The 20,295-nt window shown below is 28.9% G+C and overlaps 1 protein-coding gene across 3 annotated transcripts in view; it reads left to right on the top strand.

Moving 5' to 3' along the window:
• LOC115884206 (SH2 domain-containing protein 4A-like) overlaps positions 1-20,295 on the top strand; it is a 100,366-nt gene extending 80,071 nt beyond the window's left edge. For all 3 annotated transcript variants that reach the window (XM_030902705.1, XM_030902704.1, XM_030902706.1), the window contains exons 3-6: positions 84-629; positions 2,475-2,696; positions 10,460-10,654; positions 19,534-20,295. In XM_030902705.1, coding sequence (XP_030758565.1) covers positions 84-629; positions 2,475-2,696; positions 10,460-10,654; positions 19,534-19,649 — 1,079 coding nt within the window. In that variant the 3' untranslated portion in view covers positions 19,650-20,295. The remainder of the gene's footprint in view (positions 1-83; positions 630-2,474; positions 2,697-10,459; positions 10,655-19,533) is intronic.

Genomic DNA, 20,295 nt, shown 5'->3' on the forward strand with positions numbered 1-20,295 from the left:
CCAATTCAAAGAAAAAAATATCACCGATTGATATTTCATCTAAGGTGACACTGTATATCTTAATACTGGTATTCATTTAATAGGTTCAGATGGAGAACCTTGGGTTTGGGTAATGGGCGAACACAAAGACGACAAGAGCATAGAAGACATAATAAAAGAAGAAGCAATCGACAAAGCCCGAAAAATCGCCGAAAAAGAAGCAGAGCAACTGCGAAAGCAAGTGGAAGCTCAGCTCTCCGAATACATCGACCTAACGCCGAAAATAGAAGACATAGGTAACTCGAAACTCGACTACGAAGATGACATGGACATATACTGTTCCGTTGACGAATTAAGAGAAAAAATCAACTCCCAAAACTTCCAGAAACCGCAGAAACCTCTAGCGAATTACCAGTTGAACTCGTATCAATCGAAAAATAACAAATTTAGCTTTATAGATACTAGAGATGTGCTTCAGGAGATCTCGTTGAACACGCAGAAAGTTGCCCAGAAGGTGGCGTTGTGGGAGAAAAGACTGACGGAGGAGAGGACGACAGAAATATTCAGGAATATCAGGAAGAAGCAGGAGCAAGTGGCCAGGGAAGCGGAAGAGGAAGAGAAAAAGAAGGATCAAGTTTGGAGGGAGCAAGGTAATGAAATGTTTTATTTTATATTGAGAATCTGTATTACTCGCATCTCTATATTAGTTTGTTGCTTTGCTTGTTTGATTTATACATTTTGTGATAACTCATTTTATGAAAATAAAAAACGTGAAATAAAAACGCATAGCAAGAAGAAATACAAGAGTGCGGCATGTTAGGTTTTTTTTAGCCTGAAAGCCAAATTTAGTGATTATCACAGCCACTGTGACATAAAGAGGAGACATGTGGCTATCTGTTTCAAAAATTAAATTGTTCAAATGTCATAAAATAATGGCTCTAGCTGTCATGGAATTGAGCGATTAAAAAATTATCATAAATCATTTTTTTCAAATGGAACCCCACTTTTTTATTTCACAAATAAAAAGGTTTTTCAATATATTACTTTTTAACTATACATGTTCCTATACCTAAAATAAATAGTTTTTAAGTTATTTAAGATTTAATTTTGAAAACGTATATTTTTCTTGATTTTATCTAGCTTCCTTTAACATTAAGTGTCAAACGGTCAGACAATTTATTTCCATCTGTCAGAAAACGAATTATTTGAATTTTCTATATTATAAATACTGTCCGCCACCCCCCTTAACAGTTTAAAAAGTGTATTTATAAAAATATATCTCGTATTTTCGCTCTTTAGTGATATCTAAAGTTGATATTATTAATAATATTCCGACATGACCGAAAAAAAAACAGCGTATAGTTCGTTCAGAAATGATGCTGGTTTTTGAATAAAGCGTCACAAGATGACAGATCTATTGTTTTACATCATTTGACGTTTAAAGTCATAGGCTATTGGTTAAAATCAAGAAAAAAATATACGGTTTAAAACTAAATCTTAAATAACTTAAAAACGATTTATTTTAGGTATAGGAACATGTACCTATAGTTAAAAAGTCACGAATTGAAAAGCCACTAGTGACCCACTATATATAGAAAAGCCACTATTTCACTAGTGAAACAAAAATGTGGGTTTCCATTTGAAAAAAATGATTTATGATACATTTTTAATTGCTCAATTCTATGACAGCTGCGGCCATTATTATATGGCATACGAACAATTTAATTTTTGATATAGATACCCACATGTCTTCTCTTTATGGTACAGTGGATGTGGTAATCACTCAATTTGACGTTTAGGGTATACACATATTTTTGACAGGCAGTTTTTTTCGTTCGAAAATTTTAAATATTTTTTTTTCTCAAAAACGGTCAATGTTAGATATACAGTGTTAAAATTCATAAAATTTTACAGAAAATTTAAGTATGTAATAAAAAATGGGGGCACCAATTTAAAATGAGAAAGTTACTATCTACTTCTGGTATTTCCGGAAGTGCCACCATATTGAAAATATTTTTAATTGATAAATCTCTGCAAAAAATCTCCGAGCTAGATGTTGTAGTTCTCTAGAAACTTCTAATACACGCTCAGGCTGGGACACCCTGTATATGTAAGGTCGCGGTGATTAACCCCCCTCCCACTCCCGTCCCCCTTTACATCCTAGTCTCGGTTTTTGTGCAAGAAAGATCAGGACCGCAAGACCAAGACTAGTCTCGCCCTCACTAGTCTTAATTATTCTGAATTATTTTTGAAGATATCGCTAAAACAGATATTGTTAGCATAGGGAAACAATAGCGGATCTAGACAGCTAAAATACAAAAGTTAAAAAAGAGAAAACATAAAAAATTGCAAAGATTTAAAACATAGAATTGAAGACAGGATTACGTTAGACTGATTGAAGTTGATAGAATGCTTTCCAAGATTAGGAAAAAATAAAACGTTTTTTTCTTGATACTTTTTTAATGAGGACTTATTTGATTTTTTGTATATTATAGAAAGAAAAGCGAAGCAGGCTGAGCAACAAATTCGAGAAATTGCCAGAAGAGCTCGGGCAGAGCACAGGTTAACGTCAAATATGGAAATTGACACGAATTACAGTACTGTCAACGCAGGGGTACCGCCAGGAAGACAAGCAGTTTTCGAATGGTACCGACAAAAAGAAAAACCTAGGTTAGCAGGATTGGATGAGTCCAACAACGTCCAATCTTGGTTTCATGGTATGTGTTAAATAGATGAGTAGTTTATTTTTAATATTACTAGTACAATATTTTTTTTAACTACGTTAGCAAAAGTAAAGTATCTGTTTTTTAATATTGTGTTTGTCTAAAAATAATATAAAACAATTACTAATTTTGATTTACCATTATGTATTATGTTCAACCGTTGATATTACTGACACTTTTCAAAATTTTAAAAGTGTTATAATACCGTATGTTCGAAAAAAAAACGACGTCAAAGACGGCTGAGTAATGACAATCGATGATAATTTCGGCGAGGTCAATATCTAGACGTCATTTACTAAAAATTGATACAAAACTTGTGAAAATTTAACGCTAATTATAGAAATTGCTTTTATAGAATCTCTTTTGGTTTAATTGAAGCTATTATCTGAGAAATTATAGAACTGCAGGCATCGGTAATCATAGAAATATTAAACAATATTTTAACCGTAAAATTTACTGTTGTAATAAACTTATTTATACATTTGGTTTTGTATATAACAAAAAAAAGGAACAGTTTTGCATTTTTCATATAACTGTAACATAAGAAATCAGTATGTAATGTTATAACAAATAATTTAAAATTCAAATCTGTGGTATGCAAGCATTTTGCGAATTCTGTTGTCACTATCAGCTGATTCTACCAAGAATTTTAATGGATTAGTTCTTAGAGGATTAGGTATATTTGATGATGAATTTAAAACTGGTGTTGTATTTACATATAGAGATATAAAAGTCAGGGAAATACGACATACCTACATACCAACTTAGTTGAAAATGTTATCACAATCGCCTGTCATAACTATTTGAATGTGAGTTACAGGAGATGATTAAGAAATAATAAGGATATATGAGGGTAAATAGTGAACTGAAAAGTTTTTGTATTGAATATACAGGGTCCGGCAATAGTGCGTCGGGCATCTGTAGCTCCTAGAATTAAAAACTTGAGAATTTTGTATAAGTGCAAACCTAAAGTATGTACCAGGATGTATTTCAGGAAAATATTTTAACTTCTATAGTGTGGCTCAAAAAAGTGTGGGTGGACCTGGATGATTTTTTTTAAATGGAACACCCTGTATATTATTGCATTTTTGGCTTCCTTTTACGTCACTTTACATAACCCTAAAATATGAATAAATATATTTCGATAGTTTCAGAGATATTAAAAAATAAATCAAAAATATATATTTTTCAGCCTTTCTTAAAAAAATTATTAAAAATTCAAGAACTGTTCTGAAAACAAAACTATATTAGGTATTTACTTTAGATGGTCTGTACTTACTTTGCTATAAATATAAAAATCGTAAATCATACAGGATGTTCAAAATTCAACGCCAAACTTTCTAAAATATAAAATAATTTTTCTTCGTTTTTTTAAATGGAACACCCTGTATATTATTTTTTCAAGAGACGGAGAATTAAAAAATGAACATTTTTTGTATTTAGAGTATTTCAAAATTTTTAACGGTTTCGCGGATATTTGCAGTTTTATATTTCATATGGCGTTTTCCACAGTAAATTTTTATCAAAGCCACCCAATGATTTTTCTCTCGTATTTTACCATTGAAAGCGCCATATGAAATAATACTGCGTGTATCTGCGAAACCGTTAAAAATTTTGAAATAGTCTAAATACAAAAAATGTTCGTTTTTTAAGTCTCCATTTAATAAAAAAATAATATACAGGGTGTTCCATTTATAAAAACAAAGAAAAAATATTTTATATTTTAGAAAGTTTGGCGTAGAATATTGAACATCCTGTATGATTTACGATTACCGTAATTATAGCAAAGTAAGAACAGACCATCTAAAGTAAATACCTAATATAGTTTTCATTTCAGAACAGTTCCAGTATTTTTAATAATTTTTTAAAGAAGGGCTGAAAAATATATATTTTTGATTTATTTTTTAATATCTCTGAAACTATCGAAATATATTTATTCATATCTTAGGGTTATGTAAAGTGATCTGAAAGGAAGCCAAAAATGCAATAATATACAGGGTGTTCCGTTTAAAAAAAAAACCTTCAAATCCACTCACTCTTTTTTGAGCCACCCTATAGAAGTTAAAATATTTTCCGGAAATACATCCTCATACATACTTTAGGTTTTCACTTAAACAAAATTCTCAAGTCTTTTATTCTAGGAGCTACAGATGCCCGACGCACTATTGCCGGACCCTGTATATCTAAGATTTTCTGTTTGTATTCGAAATATAAATTGCGTAAAGTTACTTTAGACATGCCGTTTGATGATAATTTTGTATTTATAATTATGAATAAGAGAAATTTAAATTCTAAATATTTGAGAAGTTTTTATATTTCTGTATACAACATCCAGAAAAAAATACAGATGTTTTTTCTTTCATTTTCAAGTTAAATAACTCAGCTTTTTGGACTTATTTGAAAAACGGTAAAGGGAAAATATGTCTTTTCCATAGCAACTGTTAAAATTGCCTTATATCTATCTAAAATAGTAGATAAAATAGTATTTTAACCGCAAGGGTAGATTAAATAATGATACTTTAACAGCGAGGATAGGTTAAAACCACAAAACTTTATTTCTTCTCGCACGTTTTTTAATTGCTTCCATTTTTGAAAATTTTTGTATTCCTTTTCATAAGTTATTCGGGATTTAAATGGAAGTAGTTTGGATATGGCGTTGGTCGCCTCAGCCTGAATATCTGTTGGTAATTTACTTATTTCGTTTTGAGTCATTTCTGGCTTCAATTCAATCAGCAATCGACACGAAAAAGAATTAAAAAATATTGACTCAAAACTGACAACTAAAGAGACAGCTTTATTTATTTGTCAAATTACATAGAAACCAACGCTAACCCAGCACAATATTTTTTCTACTCGTAATAAATTCCTTGAAATAATAATTTCTGAATATTTTTTAAAACGTAACTCGCTATGGAAAAAAATATTGTTTTATACACGATATCAAATTGCATTAATGTTATAAAGAATAACTATTCTATTACCGAGATCTAGCAGAGCTTTGAAAGTATGTGCACTTATTTAAGACTCATCCTGTATATTAAAAATTTACACGCTATTGTTACATAGGTATATTGTAACTCAATTATTTCGTGACATAAAAACTAAATCTCATTTATTGTCACAATCTAAACCGTATCTTAATTTCTTAATTTAGCAGAAAGGAAAAGTGTTTTGCAACACCTTTAATATCCGTTTTTTTACACTCGAATTTTGGTTGAAGGTCGATGTGACAATTTTTTCACCTTTTCAGGTGTGTCAATTTATTTATTTGTTTGGATCGAAATTAAAATTGACACTTTTGTGTGAAGACCTCAGTTTCTTAGAATGGAAAAGTTCAAGAAACAGTAGAAACCTTGACTCTTAGGAATAAATATCTTCTTTGTATTATTAAAATTGGATTTTAATTTGAAAAAGTTATTGCTATTTTATTATTTTCCTATTATAATAGTTATTGCCATGTTTTATCAAATTTAAGTAAAACTGATAAAAAGAAAAGGCTACCATATTGTCACTATTAATTTAAGTTCTGACACAATTTCCTTCTAGCTTTACTACCTCTAAACAACTCTCAATTAATAAACATTAAATAACATAAAATAAGTTCGACAAAGACTAATTAATCCACAAAATTTCAAATCATATTCAAATGTGTCAAATGGGACGTCAAACAAAACTGTCAAGGATACCTACCCTAGGTCCCCATCTTCGTCTACCATGCATGAATAGATGGATAACATTAAACTTCTTCCTTAATATTTTCATTTAAAGGGCATGTGTAATATCTTTCAAATCGGAAAACACAAGCTATCTAATACATTTCTAATATACAGGGTGGCGTCTCTCATACGCCGCGGGAGCTCCAAGGAGAACAGTAGTTTATATCGAAATGAAATTTTGGTTGCATATGTAGGTTAACACAAAAGCATTTTATAAAAATATATAGAATTATACAGGGTGTCTCCAAAAAAAGTTATACATCAAAGTTGTGTTTTTTATAATGACGAACACCCTATATTTAATTGATTTTCGGAGTCTAGGAAGAAATAAAGGCAACATATACCTAAAATCCAAGGATTTTGACATATTTGACATTTTATGAAATGAAGAGTAAATTTTAAATTTTGATAACAGCTACCTAAATTTTAGTTGACCTTGTATAGCCTGATATTTAATTAAAGTAAACATTGTATGCTAAATCAAATTGAAATTTGACCCGAAAAGTTATACAGGGTGAGACAGAATTAATGTGGAACATTAGTCACTTTTAAAACCAAGTTACTCTTTTACTTTAAATGGAACACCCAGTATATTTTTCCGGTGTTCAATAGGGAATTTATATATCTTCAAAATATTATTAAAGTTGCCCACCCCTCAGACAAAGATTTTCCTAGATATTTTTATTTTTATGATTTTGCGTCAGTAGATCTTTATTATTTAAAAAAAATCTAGGGTGGCTGTGTGATATACGTTTTGTTAATTTAACAAAAATTAAAGATTGTAGACTAAAATACTCAACGGTAATAAAAAGATACACGTTTAAAACATATTTTATTTATTACAGAATTAAAACTAGATATAAACCTATATGATTTTGCGTCAGTAGATCTTTATTATTTAAAAAAAATCTAGGGTGGCTGTGTGATATACGTTTTGTTAATTTAACAAAAATTAAAGATTGTAGACTAAAATACTCAACGGTAATAAAAAGATACACGTTTAAAACATATTTTATTTATTACAGAATTAAAACTAGATATAAACCTATAATTATGTGACAAAAATTAGCTAGATGAAATCAAATGCTCAAAATGCTTCTTTTCCTGTCAATTGCATAAAATGATTTGTCTTTTCAAAAGATTTGATTGATTTGTCTTTCTACCTCGAAAAGCAGCTAGGAGTAATTTCTCTCATATTGTCGACAACAATTGGTCGAGTTTTGTATAAACACTGTCTTTAACATATCCCCATAAAAAAAACAGACTAGATAAAGTCAGGAACATTTAAGTATTCTATTAATTGGTAAATGCACACTGCATTCACGAACTAATAGAATCATATTAATTCTCTCTGATGTATAGTCTATAAAATGAATAACTTTGAATTTTGACCGTTATTTTTTACCAACAGGGCAAATGTAAAATCCCTCTATCAAAAAAGTTACTGATATTCTTTAAATTGAGTGCCTGAACGAATCAGATAGGTAACTCTTTTTATTTTCGTGAAATAGAAAAGGAAAATAATAAAACAAGCGACAGTTCTTCCTCTTCTTGCAAAAATCAACACAATTGTCAAAAGTAAAATGTCATCAGCTTTTGACATTTCTAAATATCAGACCAATGCCGTCTCTAATAGAACAGCCTCGAGCGAGATTTATGACGTCACGCTAGTGAGATACTAAGGATTAATAAATATGTTGTAGAATACATGGAAAACATAATAATTCCTCGTATTTTTGGTTTGTATTTTAAAAATGATACAGTTTACATGAAATATACATAATATACAATTAATTAATACAATATATATACCTGTTTATAGTAATAAATACTTTGGCAAATTAACTATGAACCATACAAATGCAGCAAATGTCTTACAATATACCACCAATATACAAATAATAAATAGGTACATAAGATAATGGGTAAAATGTAAAATATATTTTAAATTTTGGGGTTTGAAAATCGATCTAATTTAACAAAAAAACATTCAATATCTACTAATAGTGATGTATTATTATTTGCATTCACAAAATGTATATGTATATTTTGCAAGTATCAATGTTCGACATATTATATTTGCAAATAATACAACATCATAGAAAAAAAGGCGTCCGCGATGGCTATGAAATAAAGATCGCTGTCATTTTATATGTAAAATTATTCTAAAATTTTTGATTTTCTTGGGATTTAGGTTAGGAAAAACGCTGATTAAGTTTTCATTTGTTTTTTTCATTATTTTTTTTGGTTTAAAAGAAAGCGGTTTAAAAAAAAATCATAGTCTTTATCAGTGTTGTCATATGAAAAAAATAATGTCGAATATAATCCAAAAAAATTACATATAAAATCACCACACACCACATAATGTTTACTGCAATTAATAAACTCATATAAACTTGTCAAAAGATAACCACGTATTTTTTTAAATTATTATTCTTAACAGTAAAACTATCTACATTGACTATGGAGTACGATTTCAGTCATAGTAAGTAGTAGACATTGAATGTTGTTTGTTAAATTAGATCGATTTTCAAACTCCAAAATTTAAAATATATTTTACATTTTACCCATTATCTTATGTACCTATTCATTATTTGTATATTGTAAAACATTTGCTGCATTTGTATGGTTCATAGTTTATTTGCGAAAGTATTTATTACTATAAATAGGTTAATATATTGTATTTATTAACTGTATATTATGTATATTTCATGTAAACTATATCGTTTTTAAAATACAAACCAAAAATACGAGGAATTATGATATTTTCCATGTATTCTACAACATATTTATTAATCTGTAGTATTTAACTAGCGTGACGTCATAAATCTCACTCCGAGGCTGTTCTATTAGAGACGGCATTGCGTCAGCATCGCCGCAAGTTGCTAACCTAATAAAATTAACACTAGAAAAGCCCGCGGGAACTGTCAAATTCAAAATTATTCGTTTCACAGACTATAGGATAAGTTTGCATATATTTTGTTTTAACTCATACAAAATGATAACTAGTTGTTACAGTTAGACTCATTAGACATTTAGACACCTATGTTGAAGTTACGTCAAACATATCACAGCCACCTAGATTTTATCAAATAATAAAGATCTAATGAAATACCCATAAAGCATTTTTTTGGAGAGTTGAATCCGCCACATAGGTATAGACATTTTTTAATAAAGATCTACTCAGATCAAATCATGTAAATGAAAATATCTAGGAAAATCTTTGTTTGAGGGGTAGGCAACCTTAATAGTATTTTAGGTTAGTAATATCTGAATAATATACTGGGTGTTCCATTTAAAATAAGAGTAACATGCTTTTAAAGGTGACCAATGTTCAATATTAATTTTGTCTCACCCTGTATAACTTTTTGGATCAAGTTTTAATTTGAATTAAAACACAATAGTTAATTTAACTACATATTAGGCTATACCAGGTAAATTCTAATTTAGGTAGATTTTATTGTAATTTAAAAATTGTGCTTTATTTCTAGAAAATATTTAATAAGTCAAAAACCTTATATTTTAGTCATATACTTCTCTTATAAAACTCACCTTTATTTTTCTCCCAGAATCCGAAAATCAATTAATATATAGGGTGTTCCATTGCAAAAAACACAACTTTGATATGTAACTTTTTTGGGGACACCCTGTAGAACTCTCTATATTTTTAAAAAGTGCTCGGAATTAACCTACATATGTTCACAAAATTTTATTTCAATATAAACTGTCGTTCTCCTTGGAGCCTCCGCGGCGTATGAGAGGCGCCACCCTGTATAGGGGGGGGGGTCATATAAATTTTTTTATATAAATAACTGTGACATTTGACGGGTAATGTCGTTTTTGGTAATAACGTATAAAGGCATAAATAAAAGTAATAGAAATAAAAAAATTGAGTCTGTTAAATCTCAGAGAAAATAAAATAAATTTGTACCTTTCAAAATCCAATAAAATTTTAGTATAATGAAAGTAATTAAACATCTGATTGCTCTACTGTTTAATACGGATTATATTATGTAGACTTAATTATTTTTATAATTTCAGGTTTAATAACACGATCTCAAGCAGAAAAACTGCTGTTGGACCAGCCACATGGAACGTTCTTGGTCAGATTGTCAGAGAAGATCTGGGGATACGCCATATCATACAGGGCTGAAGAAAAATGTAAACACTACCTAGTTAATGCCTCGCAAACATATAGTTTCTGCGGGACCAATCAGCTCGAACATAATAGTTTAGGTAAGAAAATGTGACATTACATTTGTCGATAACTGATGGCTGTTCAATTTTTTCCACGGTGTTTTTCGTTTATTTTCTTTTAATAGAACACCCTTATATTTTTTTATTTTATTTTTTTCGATTTTTTTCTATTTTATTTTATTTTTTTTTATTTCTTTCTATTCACTTTAAATAATTTGAGGTTATTATTAAATTTGTTTTTTGTGTTTGTTTTTTATTTACATTGAACATTTGCAATATCGTTAGAAATTTCGAAATACTTTAATTACTAAAATAAAAAAAAATAAAAATGTTGATTTTTTAATTCTGCACCTAAAATAAATAATATACGGATAAGGTCTATACCTTTGTTGAGGGTTCATTTATTCAAAAAGGGTTCAGTTTTTCGCCACTAGAAGAAGATCTACTAAATAAAAAAATATTTTTTGTAAACACCACGATCTAACGGAGGTCAATTGGTCCACCAATTGGACCTTTTTTCAAGAAATATACAGTACGATCCACTTAAAAAAGAATAAGAACAATTGGTAACTTAACAATTTGGACATTAAATTTTGAACACTTTGTACAATTTACGATCACGATATTTGTAATGAAGTATGGTCAAATTGTTAGGAAAAACTTGGCGTTGCTTTAATTTCATGACATCAATTTTTATTTTTAATGATTTTTTAATAATGCTGCAAAATATATCTTATTTATTTATTTATGTTCTCTTATGTTCTGAAATTATCAAAACGAATTGCAATAATATGCAGTGCGTTCCATTTAAAAAGTTCCTTACTCTCTAACATTTTTTGAAACACCTCGTACAAGTAAATATATTTTCTTGAAATTATCTCATTATCTGCCTAGTACACAGTTATTTAGTCTTTATTATAGGACTTTATATATATATTTTTCATATTTTGGTGATACCATACAATCGAAAAAAACGACGTCAAAGTTGTCTTAGAAATAAGAATCGCTGTAATTTTATAGGTAAATTATAGTACGCACGTCATTTCCAAGACCCTTTGACGTCGTTTCTTTTTTTAACGATATGGTATTTTTAGTAACGATATTTCTTTAATTAATTATACAGGGGGCGTCTTAAAAAAGGGCATATATTTTAGGAGGGTATAATTCGATTCCATGATAATTTGATTCCATGTTTCTGATTGTTTTTTATGACATTTTATTTTTTATTTATAAAAACATAATATCTAGATAATATGCCAACGTAGATAGTAGATGAAATTTAGAGGAACGAAAACACAGAAAAGATCCAGTGGTTCTCAAAATTTAAAAATTAAAAATAACTTTTTATACTACTTATCATAGTATAATAACTTGGCTGTTTTGAACTTATTTGAAAAACAGTAAAGGAAAAATATGTTTCTTTTATCGAGATCTACCAGCACTTTGGAATATTCACTTATTTAAGACTCACCCTATCGAAAATTGTTTCAGCAAGGTACAGACATCACTTATCGTGAATATTTTTATTACAGAATCTCAAATTAGATGAAGTTTTAACTATTCTCTTCGAAGTAATAAAAAACAATAGTGTTTTATTGGCTCTAACGCTGAACTAGAACTAATTGGACTAATTAGAACGTTAATTTATCAGACGTTTAACGCACACCGTTCGTTGCCGATGATCTTACAGGCGAAAGTTATGCTAATCGTTCCGATAAAAATCTCAGGTAAACTTCCTTATCCCTCTGTTTTCCGGTATTTCGAAAAGTTTTTGCATTTGCCGAGCCTAGGTTTGCGATTTACGAGCCAAAAATTATGTTGTTTGCCTTCTCAGAAACACAATAATTAAGAGTCCATTTTATTAGTCCGAAAAAGTAGCGAAATAAGCGTTCGGCATTTAACGTTTTATGTGAAACTGGCTAGGTATTTTTACACAAATGAAGAAGGAAATTAAAGATAAAGGATTATACTATATGCGTGTTGCAGCACATTTCTAGACAACTTCTTTATTTTTAAAATTTTGATGATCAAACATCAACAAAATATTCCTTATTTTTAGACTAAATTTTCCCGAAAATAAAGACCTAATTTAAAATTCCGTTATACTACGGAAATAGATTGAAGTTTTGTGATTACAGTGATATATAATTTATATGGTTTTGTAACAAATTGCTCGCTATTTTACGGCAAATGCTGAAGCTCTGCAAACCTTAATCAAGCCTTAATCAAAGCATGTGTGTTTGGAATTTTGAGTGTGGTTTAACAGGACAAGATCGGGCTAAGCCTTAGGCAGATTTCTGAAATATAATATATATTTCCTTCGGCCACACACCCGCTTTACCCGACCCCCGAGAGCGACCCGAACAGTACAGCGTAATAGACTCTTAACGCAAGATTGTTTACAAAATTAGATGAATAAGTTAGTTTTAGTGCATTTGTTGTTCCATAAAAGTAGAATTTTTTTTAAAATATATCAAATTCACAGCATTTATAGTCTATAAAATGAATAACTTTGAATTTTGACCGTTATTTTTTACCAACATGGCAAATATAAAATCCCTCTATCAAAAAAGTTACTGATATTCTTTAAATTGAATGCCTGAACGAATCAGATAGGTAACTCTTTTTACTTTCCTGAAATAGAAAAGGAAAATAATAAAACAAGTGACAGTTCTTCCTCTTCTTGCAAAAATCAACACAATTGTCAAAAGTAAAATGTCATCAGCTTTTGACATTTCTAAATATCAGACCAATGCCGTCTCTAATAGAACAGCCTCGGAGCGAGATTTATGACGTCACGCTAGTTAGATACTACGGATTAATAAATATGTTGTAGAATACATGTAAAACATAATAATTCCTCCTATTTTTGGTTTGTATATTAAAAATGATATAGTTTACATGAAATATACATAATATACAGTTAATAAATACAATATATATATATATATATATATATATATATATATATATATATATATATATATATATATATACCTATTTATAGTAATAAATACTTTGGCAAATAAACTATGAACCATAGGTACAAATGCAGCAAATGTTTTACAATATACAAATAATGAATAGGTACATAAGATAATGGGTAAAATGTAAAATATATTTTAAATTTTGGGGTTTGGAAATCGATCTAATTTAACAAGAAACATTCAATATCTACTAATAGTGAAGTATTATTATTTGCATTCACAAATGTATATTTTGCAAGTATCAATGTTCGAAAAATTATATTTGCAAATAATACAATATCATAGAAAAAAAGGCGTCAGAGATAGCTATGAAATAAAGATTGCTGTCATTTTATATGTAAAATTATTGTAAAATTTTTGATTTTCTTGGGATTTAGGTTCGGGAAAAACGCTGATTAAGTTTTCATTTGTTTTTTCATTATTTCTTTTTAGTTAAAAAAAAACGTTTCGGCTAACATCATAGCCTTCATCAGTGTTGTGTCATATGAAAAAAATAGTGTCGAATATAATCCAAAAAATTACATATACAATATTCACACCACACACAACATAATGTTTACTTCAATTAATAAACTAATATAAACTTGTTAAAAGATGACCACGTATTTTTTTAAATTATTATTCTTAACACTAAAACTATCTACATTGACTATGGAGTACGATTTCAGCCATAGTAAGTAGTAGATATTGAATGTTTCTTGTTAAATTAGATCGATTTTCAAAACCCAAAATTTAAAATATATTTTACATTTTACCCATTATCTTATGTACCTATTCATTATTTGTATATTGTAAAACATTTGGTGCATTTGTATGGTTCATAGTTTATTTGCGAAAGTTTTATTACTATAAATAAGTAGGTATACATATATATCGTATTTTTTAACTGTATATTATGTATATTTTATGTAAACTATATCATAAAATACAAACCAAAAATACTTGGAATTATTATATTTTCCATGTATTCTACAACATATTTATTAATCCGTAGTATTTAACTAGCGTGACGTCATGAACCTCGCTCCGAGGCTGTTCTATTAGAGATGGCATTGCGTCAGCATGGCCGCAAGTTGCTAACCTAATAAAATTAACACTAGAAAAGCCCGCGGGAACTGCCAAATTCAAAGTTATTCGTTTCACAGACTATAACAATGATTTCTTTTTATTCTGATCTAATGGGATTATTAATATCGAATGTATTTTTTTAGTTAACTGCTCTATGTGGAAATAATATGTATAAAGAAAAAAAAAGTTTGTAGTATAAAAATAATATACACTCACCGGCACGAAAATCGGGCACCTTAAAATGTATTTTAAAGTTTAATATATTTTGTTGTAGTTGGTAGTATATTTTGTATGATTTTTTAAGCAATTTGTAGCTAAATTATTTGACTTTTTAGTATCTCTTTCTAAATTAAAAATGAAAGTTTTTATATTATGTCAATTATTCGAGGGAAAACAAAATGTTAATATTTTGGTGAAAATTTGAAACACCCTGTGGAATATGTTAACAATGCAAGGAATTGAAAAATAATTTTATAATCTTAGTACGTCTTTTTCCTATAGTTTGTGTTTTCGTTCATCTCAATAGTTTTTTTTTATTGAAGATATAGTGTGTCCAACGACAAGATCCTGGACAGTGATGGATGTGTCTGTCATTTTAATTTCAAAGTAGTTTATTTTATTTTACAAAGAAATAAGTTGGTACAATTGGAACGCATAGCAGGAAATTAATATATTTAAAATTTGAGTGACAAGTGAGTTGGGAGAGACTAGTTATTTTAATAAAAAAAAGCCGTATGTGTTAATACAAAACAAACAGGAACAAAACACCATATACAAAAAATATATAAAAAATAACTATTTCTTAATTTCAAGCTTCAAGAAACTTCCCGCATTTATAATTACCTTATGACATTATTTTTGTGCATTACTAAAATCCATTATTTATTTATCGTATGTTGTCGTTATTTTACAGCTACTCCAGTTTTTAGTATATGTTTAGTACGATCCTTGTACCATATACGAGATGCACTTATTTATAAGGAGATGGTTTACAAACTTTATTGATGGTAACTTTATTGGTGTATAAGACTTTCTCCCTGGGCACCGAGTAGTAACTATAAACTGTGCTCTGGTTCTACAGTTGATTTTCCCTCGATTTTTCCTCCACTTGACTTCAAAAGACACAAAACACACGTAATTACACGAATCAAAATGCATCATCTTCCCAAACGCAGGGTATTCGACATAAGTTGACACAAAATTATAACCTTTCCAAAAAAATCCTGTATGGGTATTTCGCCACTGCACTGCAAGATTTTCTTGCAGTGCAGTGGATACAGGATTTTTTTGGAAAGATGAATCCGCCACATAGGTATAGACATTTTTTAAAATTGTAACCTATAATTTGGCAAGGCTTTGACAACTCTCAAAAATCTAAAGGCGCGTTCAGACGCATCGGCGTCCGTTTGTCGTTCATCGTTCCGTCAAACCAATAAAATTGAAATATGATCTGTCATTTTTGAAATAAACCAATAAAACTGGTTAAAAACAACAAGAGATGACATATGACGGATTTATATTTAAACCCATCCATAGTTAACTTAAAAATATCAGAAACTTTTTTTGGGAAAATAAATAGATTGGTATGGACGTCGTCTGCTTTTCTTCCGTCATTGTCTGTCGAAATCTTACCTGAGAAAAAAAATAGAGTATATTCACCTTTGAATAAGACAGTAACGATTTACAGCAATTTTGGCATTGATTTTGAGTCCTCATCAACACATCATCAGCACACTTATAAAATATTTATTGTTTTTGTAATGTCACTGTCATTGAAAAGTCGTATTATTATTGTTTACTGACGTTTACTCTAGTAGAGATGGTTTTAAGTTCTGAAGTATCGGCTATTGTTGCTTTAATTGATGAGATCACCTTTTTGACTTAAAACCATATCTGCTAGAGTAACTGCTTAACAGACAATAATAATATGATTTTTCAAAGACAGTGACATTACATCAATTTTAAACACTCTATTACAGGTCTGTTGACTAGGACCAAAAGCAACGGCATGGATTTAATGTAAAAAATTCGAAAAAAATTTAGTGCGAATATCTCCAAAAAAATCAAGCTATTGAGATGAATCAAAAAGCAAACTATCGAGAAAATATACACCTAGATAATAGAATGATTTTTAAGTACCTTGCTTTGTGAACGTACTCCACAGGGTGTTTCAAACTTTCACCAAAAAAATCTAGTAATTTTTTGAAGAATGCATTTTTTCTGAAAAAGTCAACAATAAAAACGTTTTCTCTCCCTCTTGTAAACACAATCCGGGAACATACTGTATATGTATAACCAAAATGACTTTATAGTAGAACGTTACATAGAAAAATGTTTGTACCTCTGAAAAATCAACAAGAACATTTTAAATGCTTTTTAACACACATGCCTCTACCCTATTACTTATTCCTCTTCCATTACACTTTAATATAAACAAACGTACACATAAGAAAGCGATTGCCAATTGTTACAAAATACCTTCTTTCTTTCATTTAAATTGCTGCATGTATTATTTTTTCGTTTAAGGCCTTTTAGACTGCATACCTTTTAGATTACGCATTGCACAGACATTCCTTAAATTGTTCCCAGCGGTGCCAGCGGGTCTGGTCGCTCTTTAAAATAACTACGGTCTATTTTCAGCGGTTTTAAGTTAATCTGATAATGCAGCGGTATTTGTTGCAGACGTGTGGGTAATTATAGTTAATAAATGTTAATTGTGTTAGCAATTGGATAGTTTATTTAAGGTTATTTAGTTTATAAATGTGCATATAAATTCTAAAAACTTAGGATTTTTGTAAGTAATAACATGATATGCCATCAATCTATAATTCTGAATAATTATTAGACTTCGCAGTTTCGAAAAAAATGTGTAAATTTAACTATTAATAAATATAAATTTGAAGACGTTTTAGAGTTAGCTTAGTTTAAAAGTATTTATCTAGCAAATTTGTTGGATAAAATAAGGCAAGAAAAACACTAGTTACTAGTTAATAAAACTGACTGGTTAAGTAGCGTAGCTATTACAATAATCCCTTCATAATATGCTATAGTCTTAAATAAGTGAATACAGAGTTGGTAGATCTCGATAAAAGAAACATATAATTCTCTCTTAAAATTAAAAAAAAATATATTTTTTGCTTAAATTTATGAGAACCTCTGGATTTATTGTGTTTTTTTTCTTCTAAATGTAATCTACTATCTACAGGGTGTCCCACTTGAGATGGATACAAGTCAATATCTTGGTTGTTTGTTGAGCGATCTTTTTCATTTTTGGCAGGAGGCTGTATGGCGTATAAGACGTACATTTTGCCCAGGATAAGAAATGCGATACCTCATAGACGTACGTTTTAATGGGGTTTGATATTTTTCGAGTCTAGAGTAAACTACCCTTAGGACAGTATTTATTTCAAATCTGATAAATTGTATTGAATCCTCCTTACCTAAGATACTTAAATTCTAATTTTGATAAATATTGATACAGGGTGTGTCATTAAAATAAGACATTTTTATTTTTATTATTATTTTTTTAAGTACTTACGACGCCACTGGATAAACAATTGGTTTATTATCAATAACCAATTATCAATTAATAATCGTTTTTTATGGTGGTTTGGTCGAAGATGTTGACTTTTAGTTCATTATAGTTTTACAAATCTTTCTTCAGAGCATATTTTTCAAAGTTAATAGTGATTGTTTTAAATATCTAACTATTTGGATTTTTTAAAATATTCCTCAATAAAACGAATAAAAGTCATATTTCAGATTCCATTGCAAACTGGTTTTTTAAATTATTTTGTAACTCCTTTTATACATTTGTATTAGCAAACTTAAAAAACAAGTTTTTAAAGTAAACAAAGTAAATTGAAAATATTTAGTTTCTTTGTATCGTATCTTAATTATTATGGAAGCTATCTGAAAACTTAAATCGATTATTAATTGATAATTGGTTATTATTGGTTATTGATAATAAACCTGTTGTTTATCCAGTGGCGTCGTAAGTACTTAAAAAAATAATAAAAATAAAAATGTCTTATTTTAATGAGGCACCCTGTATCAATATTTATCAAAACTAGAACTTAAGTATCTTAGGTAAGGAGGATTCAATATAATTATCAGATTTGAAATAAATACTGTCCTAAGGGTAGTTTATTCTTGACTCGAAAAATATCAAATCCCATTAAAACGTACGTCTATGAGGTATCGCATTACTTACCGTGGGCAAAATGTACGTCTTATTGCCATACAGCCTCCTGTCAAAAATGAAAAAGAACGCTCAACAAACAGTCAAGATATTGGCTTGCATCCATCTTAAGTGGGACACCCTGTATGTATTATAAAAATATTATGTTTTTTAACTGAAAAATTAAAAAAAATTATTTGATTATTGAAAAATTTAATAAAAAAAATAAATATTAATGAAAAAATAAATAAAAGATACAAATTTTAAATAACAGAATCGAGATAATCTTAAAGTTATTTCTTGTTATGTCGTTATAGCATGTTATAGGTACCTCCCAAAAATGTCATTGACTTTTGATATGTAAAACAGGTTCGTGATATTCATTTTAAACCAGATTCATTTTATAGAGTCCCAGTTTTGGTAATACTGCTTTCTTTTGCATAACCAACATATTTCTGAGAATATTTTTCATATCATCTTGTCTCTTTTGTTTAGATTTAAAAAATTAATTATTTAGAATTAAATTTGGAAAATTTTTTAATTGATTTTGTCATCTTCAAAACAAATTATACAAATATATACCCTGTGTATAAAAACTAATAAATATATCTTCAATTTTTATTAATATTTTATAGCAATAATAGAAACTGAAAATTATTTATTTTCTTTTCTTTCTATTACAGATGACCTGATAAAGTACCATCACAAACAGCCTCTAACCGGTGGTGAAAAACTCCTACGCCCCTGTCCAAGAACTTCATCCAGCGCCATAGATGAGCTTTTCGAGTCCAAAAACTAAGAATTTATTAATTTAAATACATTACGATTATATCTAAGAACATCTGTGATCATCTTGGCATTGTTTGGAAAGCAAAAATTTACTGCTCAAAATTATCCTCATTTGAAGATTTTTAAACAAAATTGTTGTTTCGGATCTTGAGCAGTTAACCTTTCAATTAAAACAAAATACTTATTTTGATAATTTTAAGTTAACATATTATGATCGACTTACTAGATAATTTATATTAAATGATACGTGATATAGTAACCTCTAAAATGGAATGTTCATAAACAGAGAGAATATCAATAAATGTAATTTATCCATATAAAAATGTCAATTTTTGTTTAGTACAGTTGAGGTTACTCTTAATTATTTATAGGACTTCGTTTTGATCTAAGTTCTCCAATATATTTTATAATAATAATTGAATTTTAACTATTAGGTGCATTTTATCTCATTATTATTAGTGATAATTTTTGCAAGACTTTCTTACGTGTATTTTTTTATTTCTTTAAGAAAAAGTACTGTAATAAAATAAGTTTTGATATCCAATATTAAGTTATGTGCCTTCTTTTGAGTGTATATGCGTTTTATTTACGTGCTGTATTTTTTATTTGTACTGAAACGAGATTTTTGGTATAAATAAATCTGAAAAAGTTCTGAA

Source organism: Sitophilus oryzae, unplaced genomic scaffold (genome assembly GCF_002938485.1).
Source record: "Sitophilus oryzae breed Bouriz unplaced genomic scaffold, Soryzae_2.0 scaffold_213_pilon_pilon, whole genome shotgun sequence".
In the NCBI taxonomy this organism is placed as follows: Eukaryota; Metazoa; Arthropoda; class Insecta; order Coleoptera; family Curculionidae; genus Sitophilus; species Sitophilus oryzae.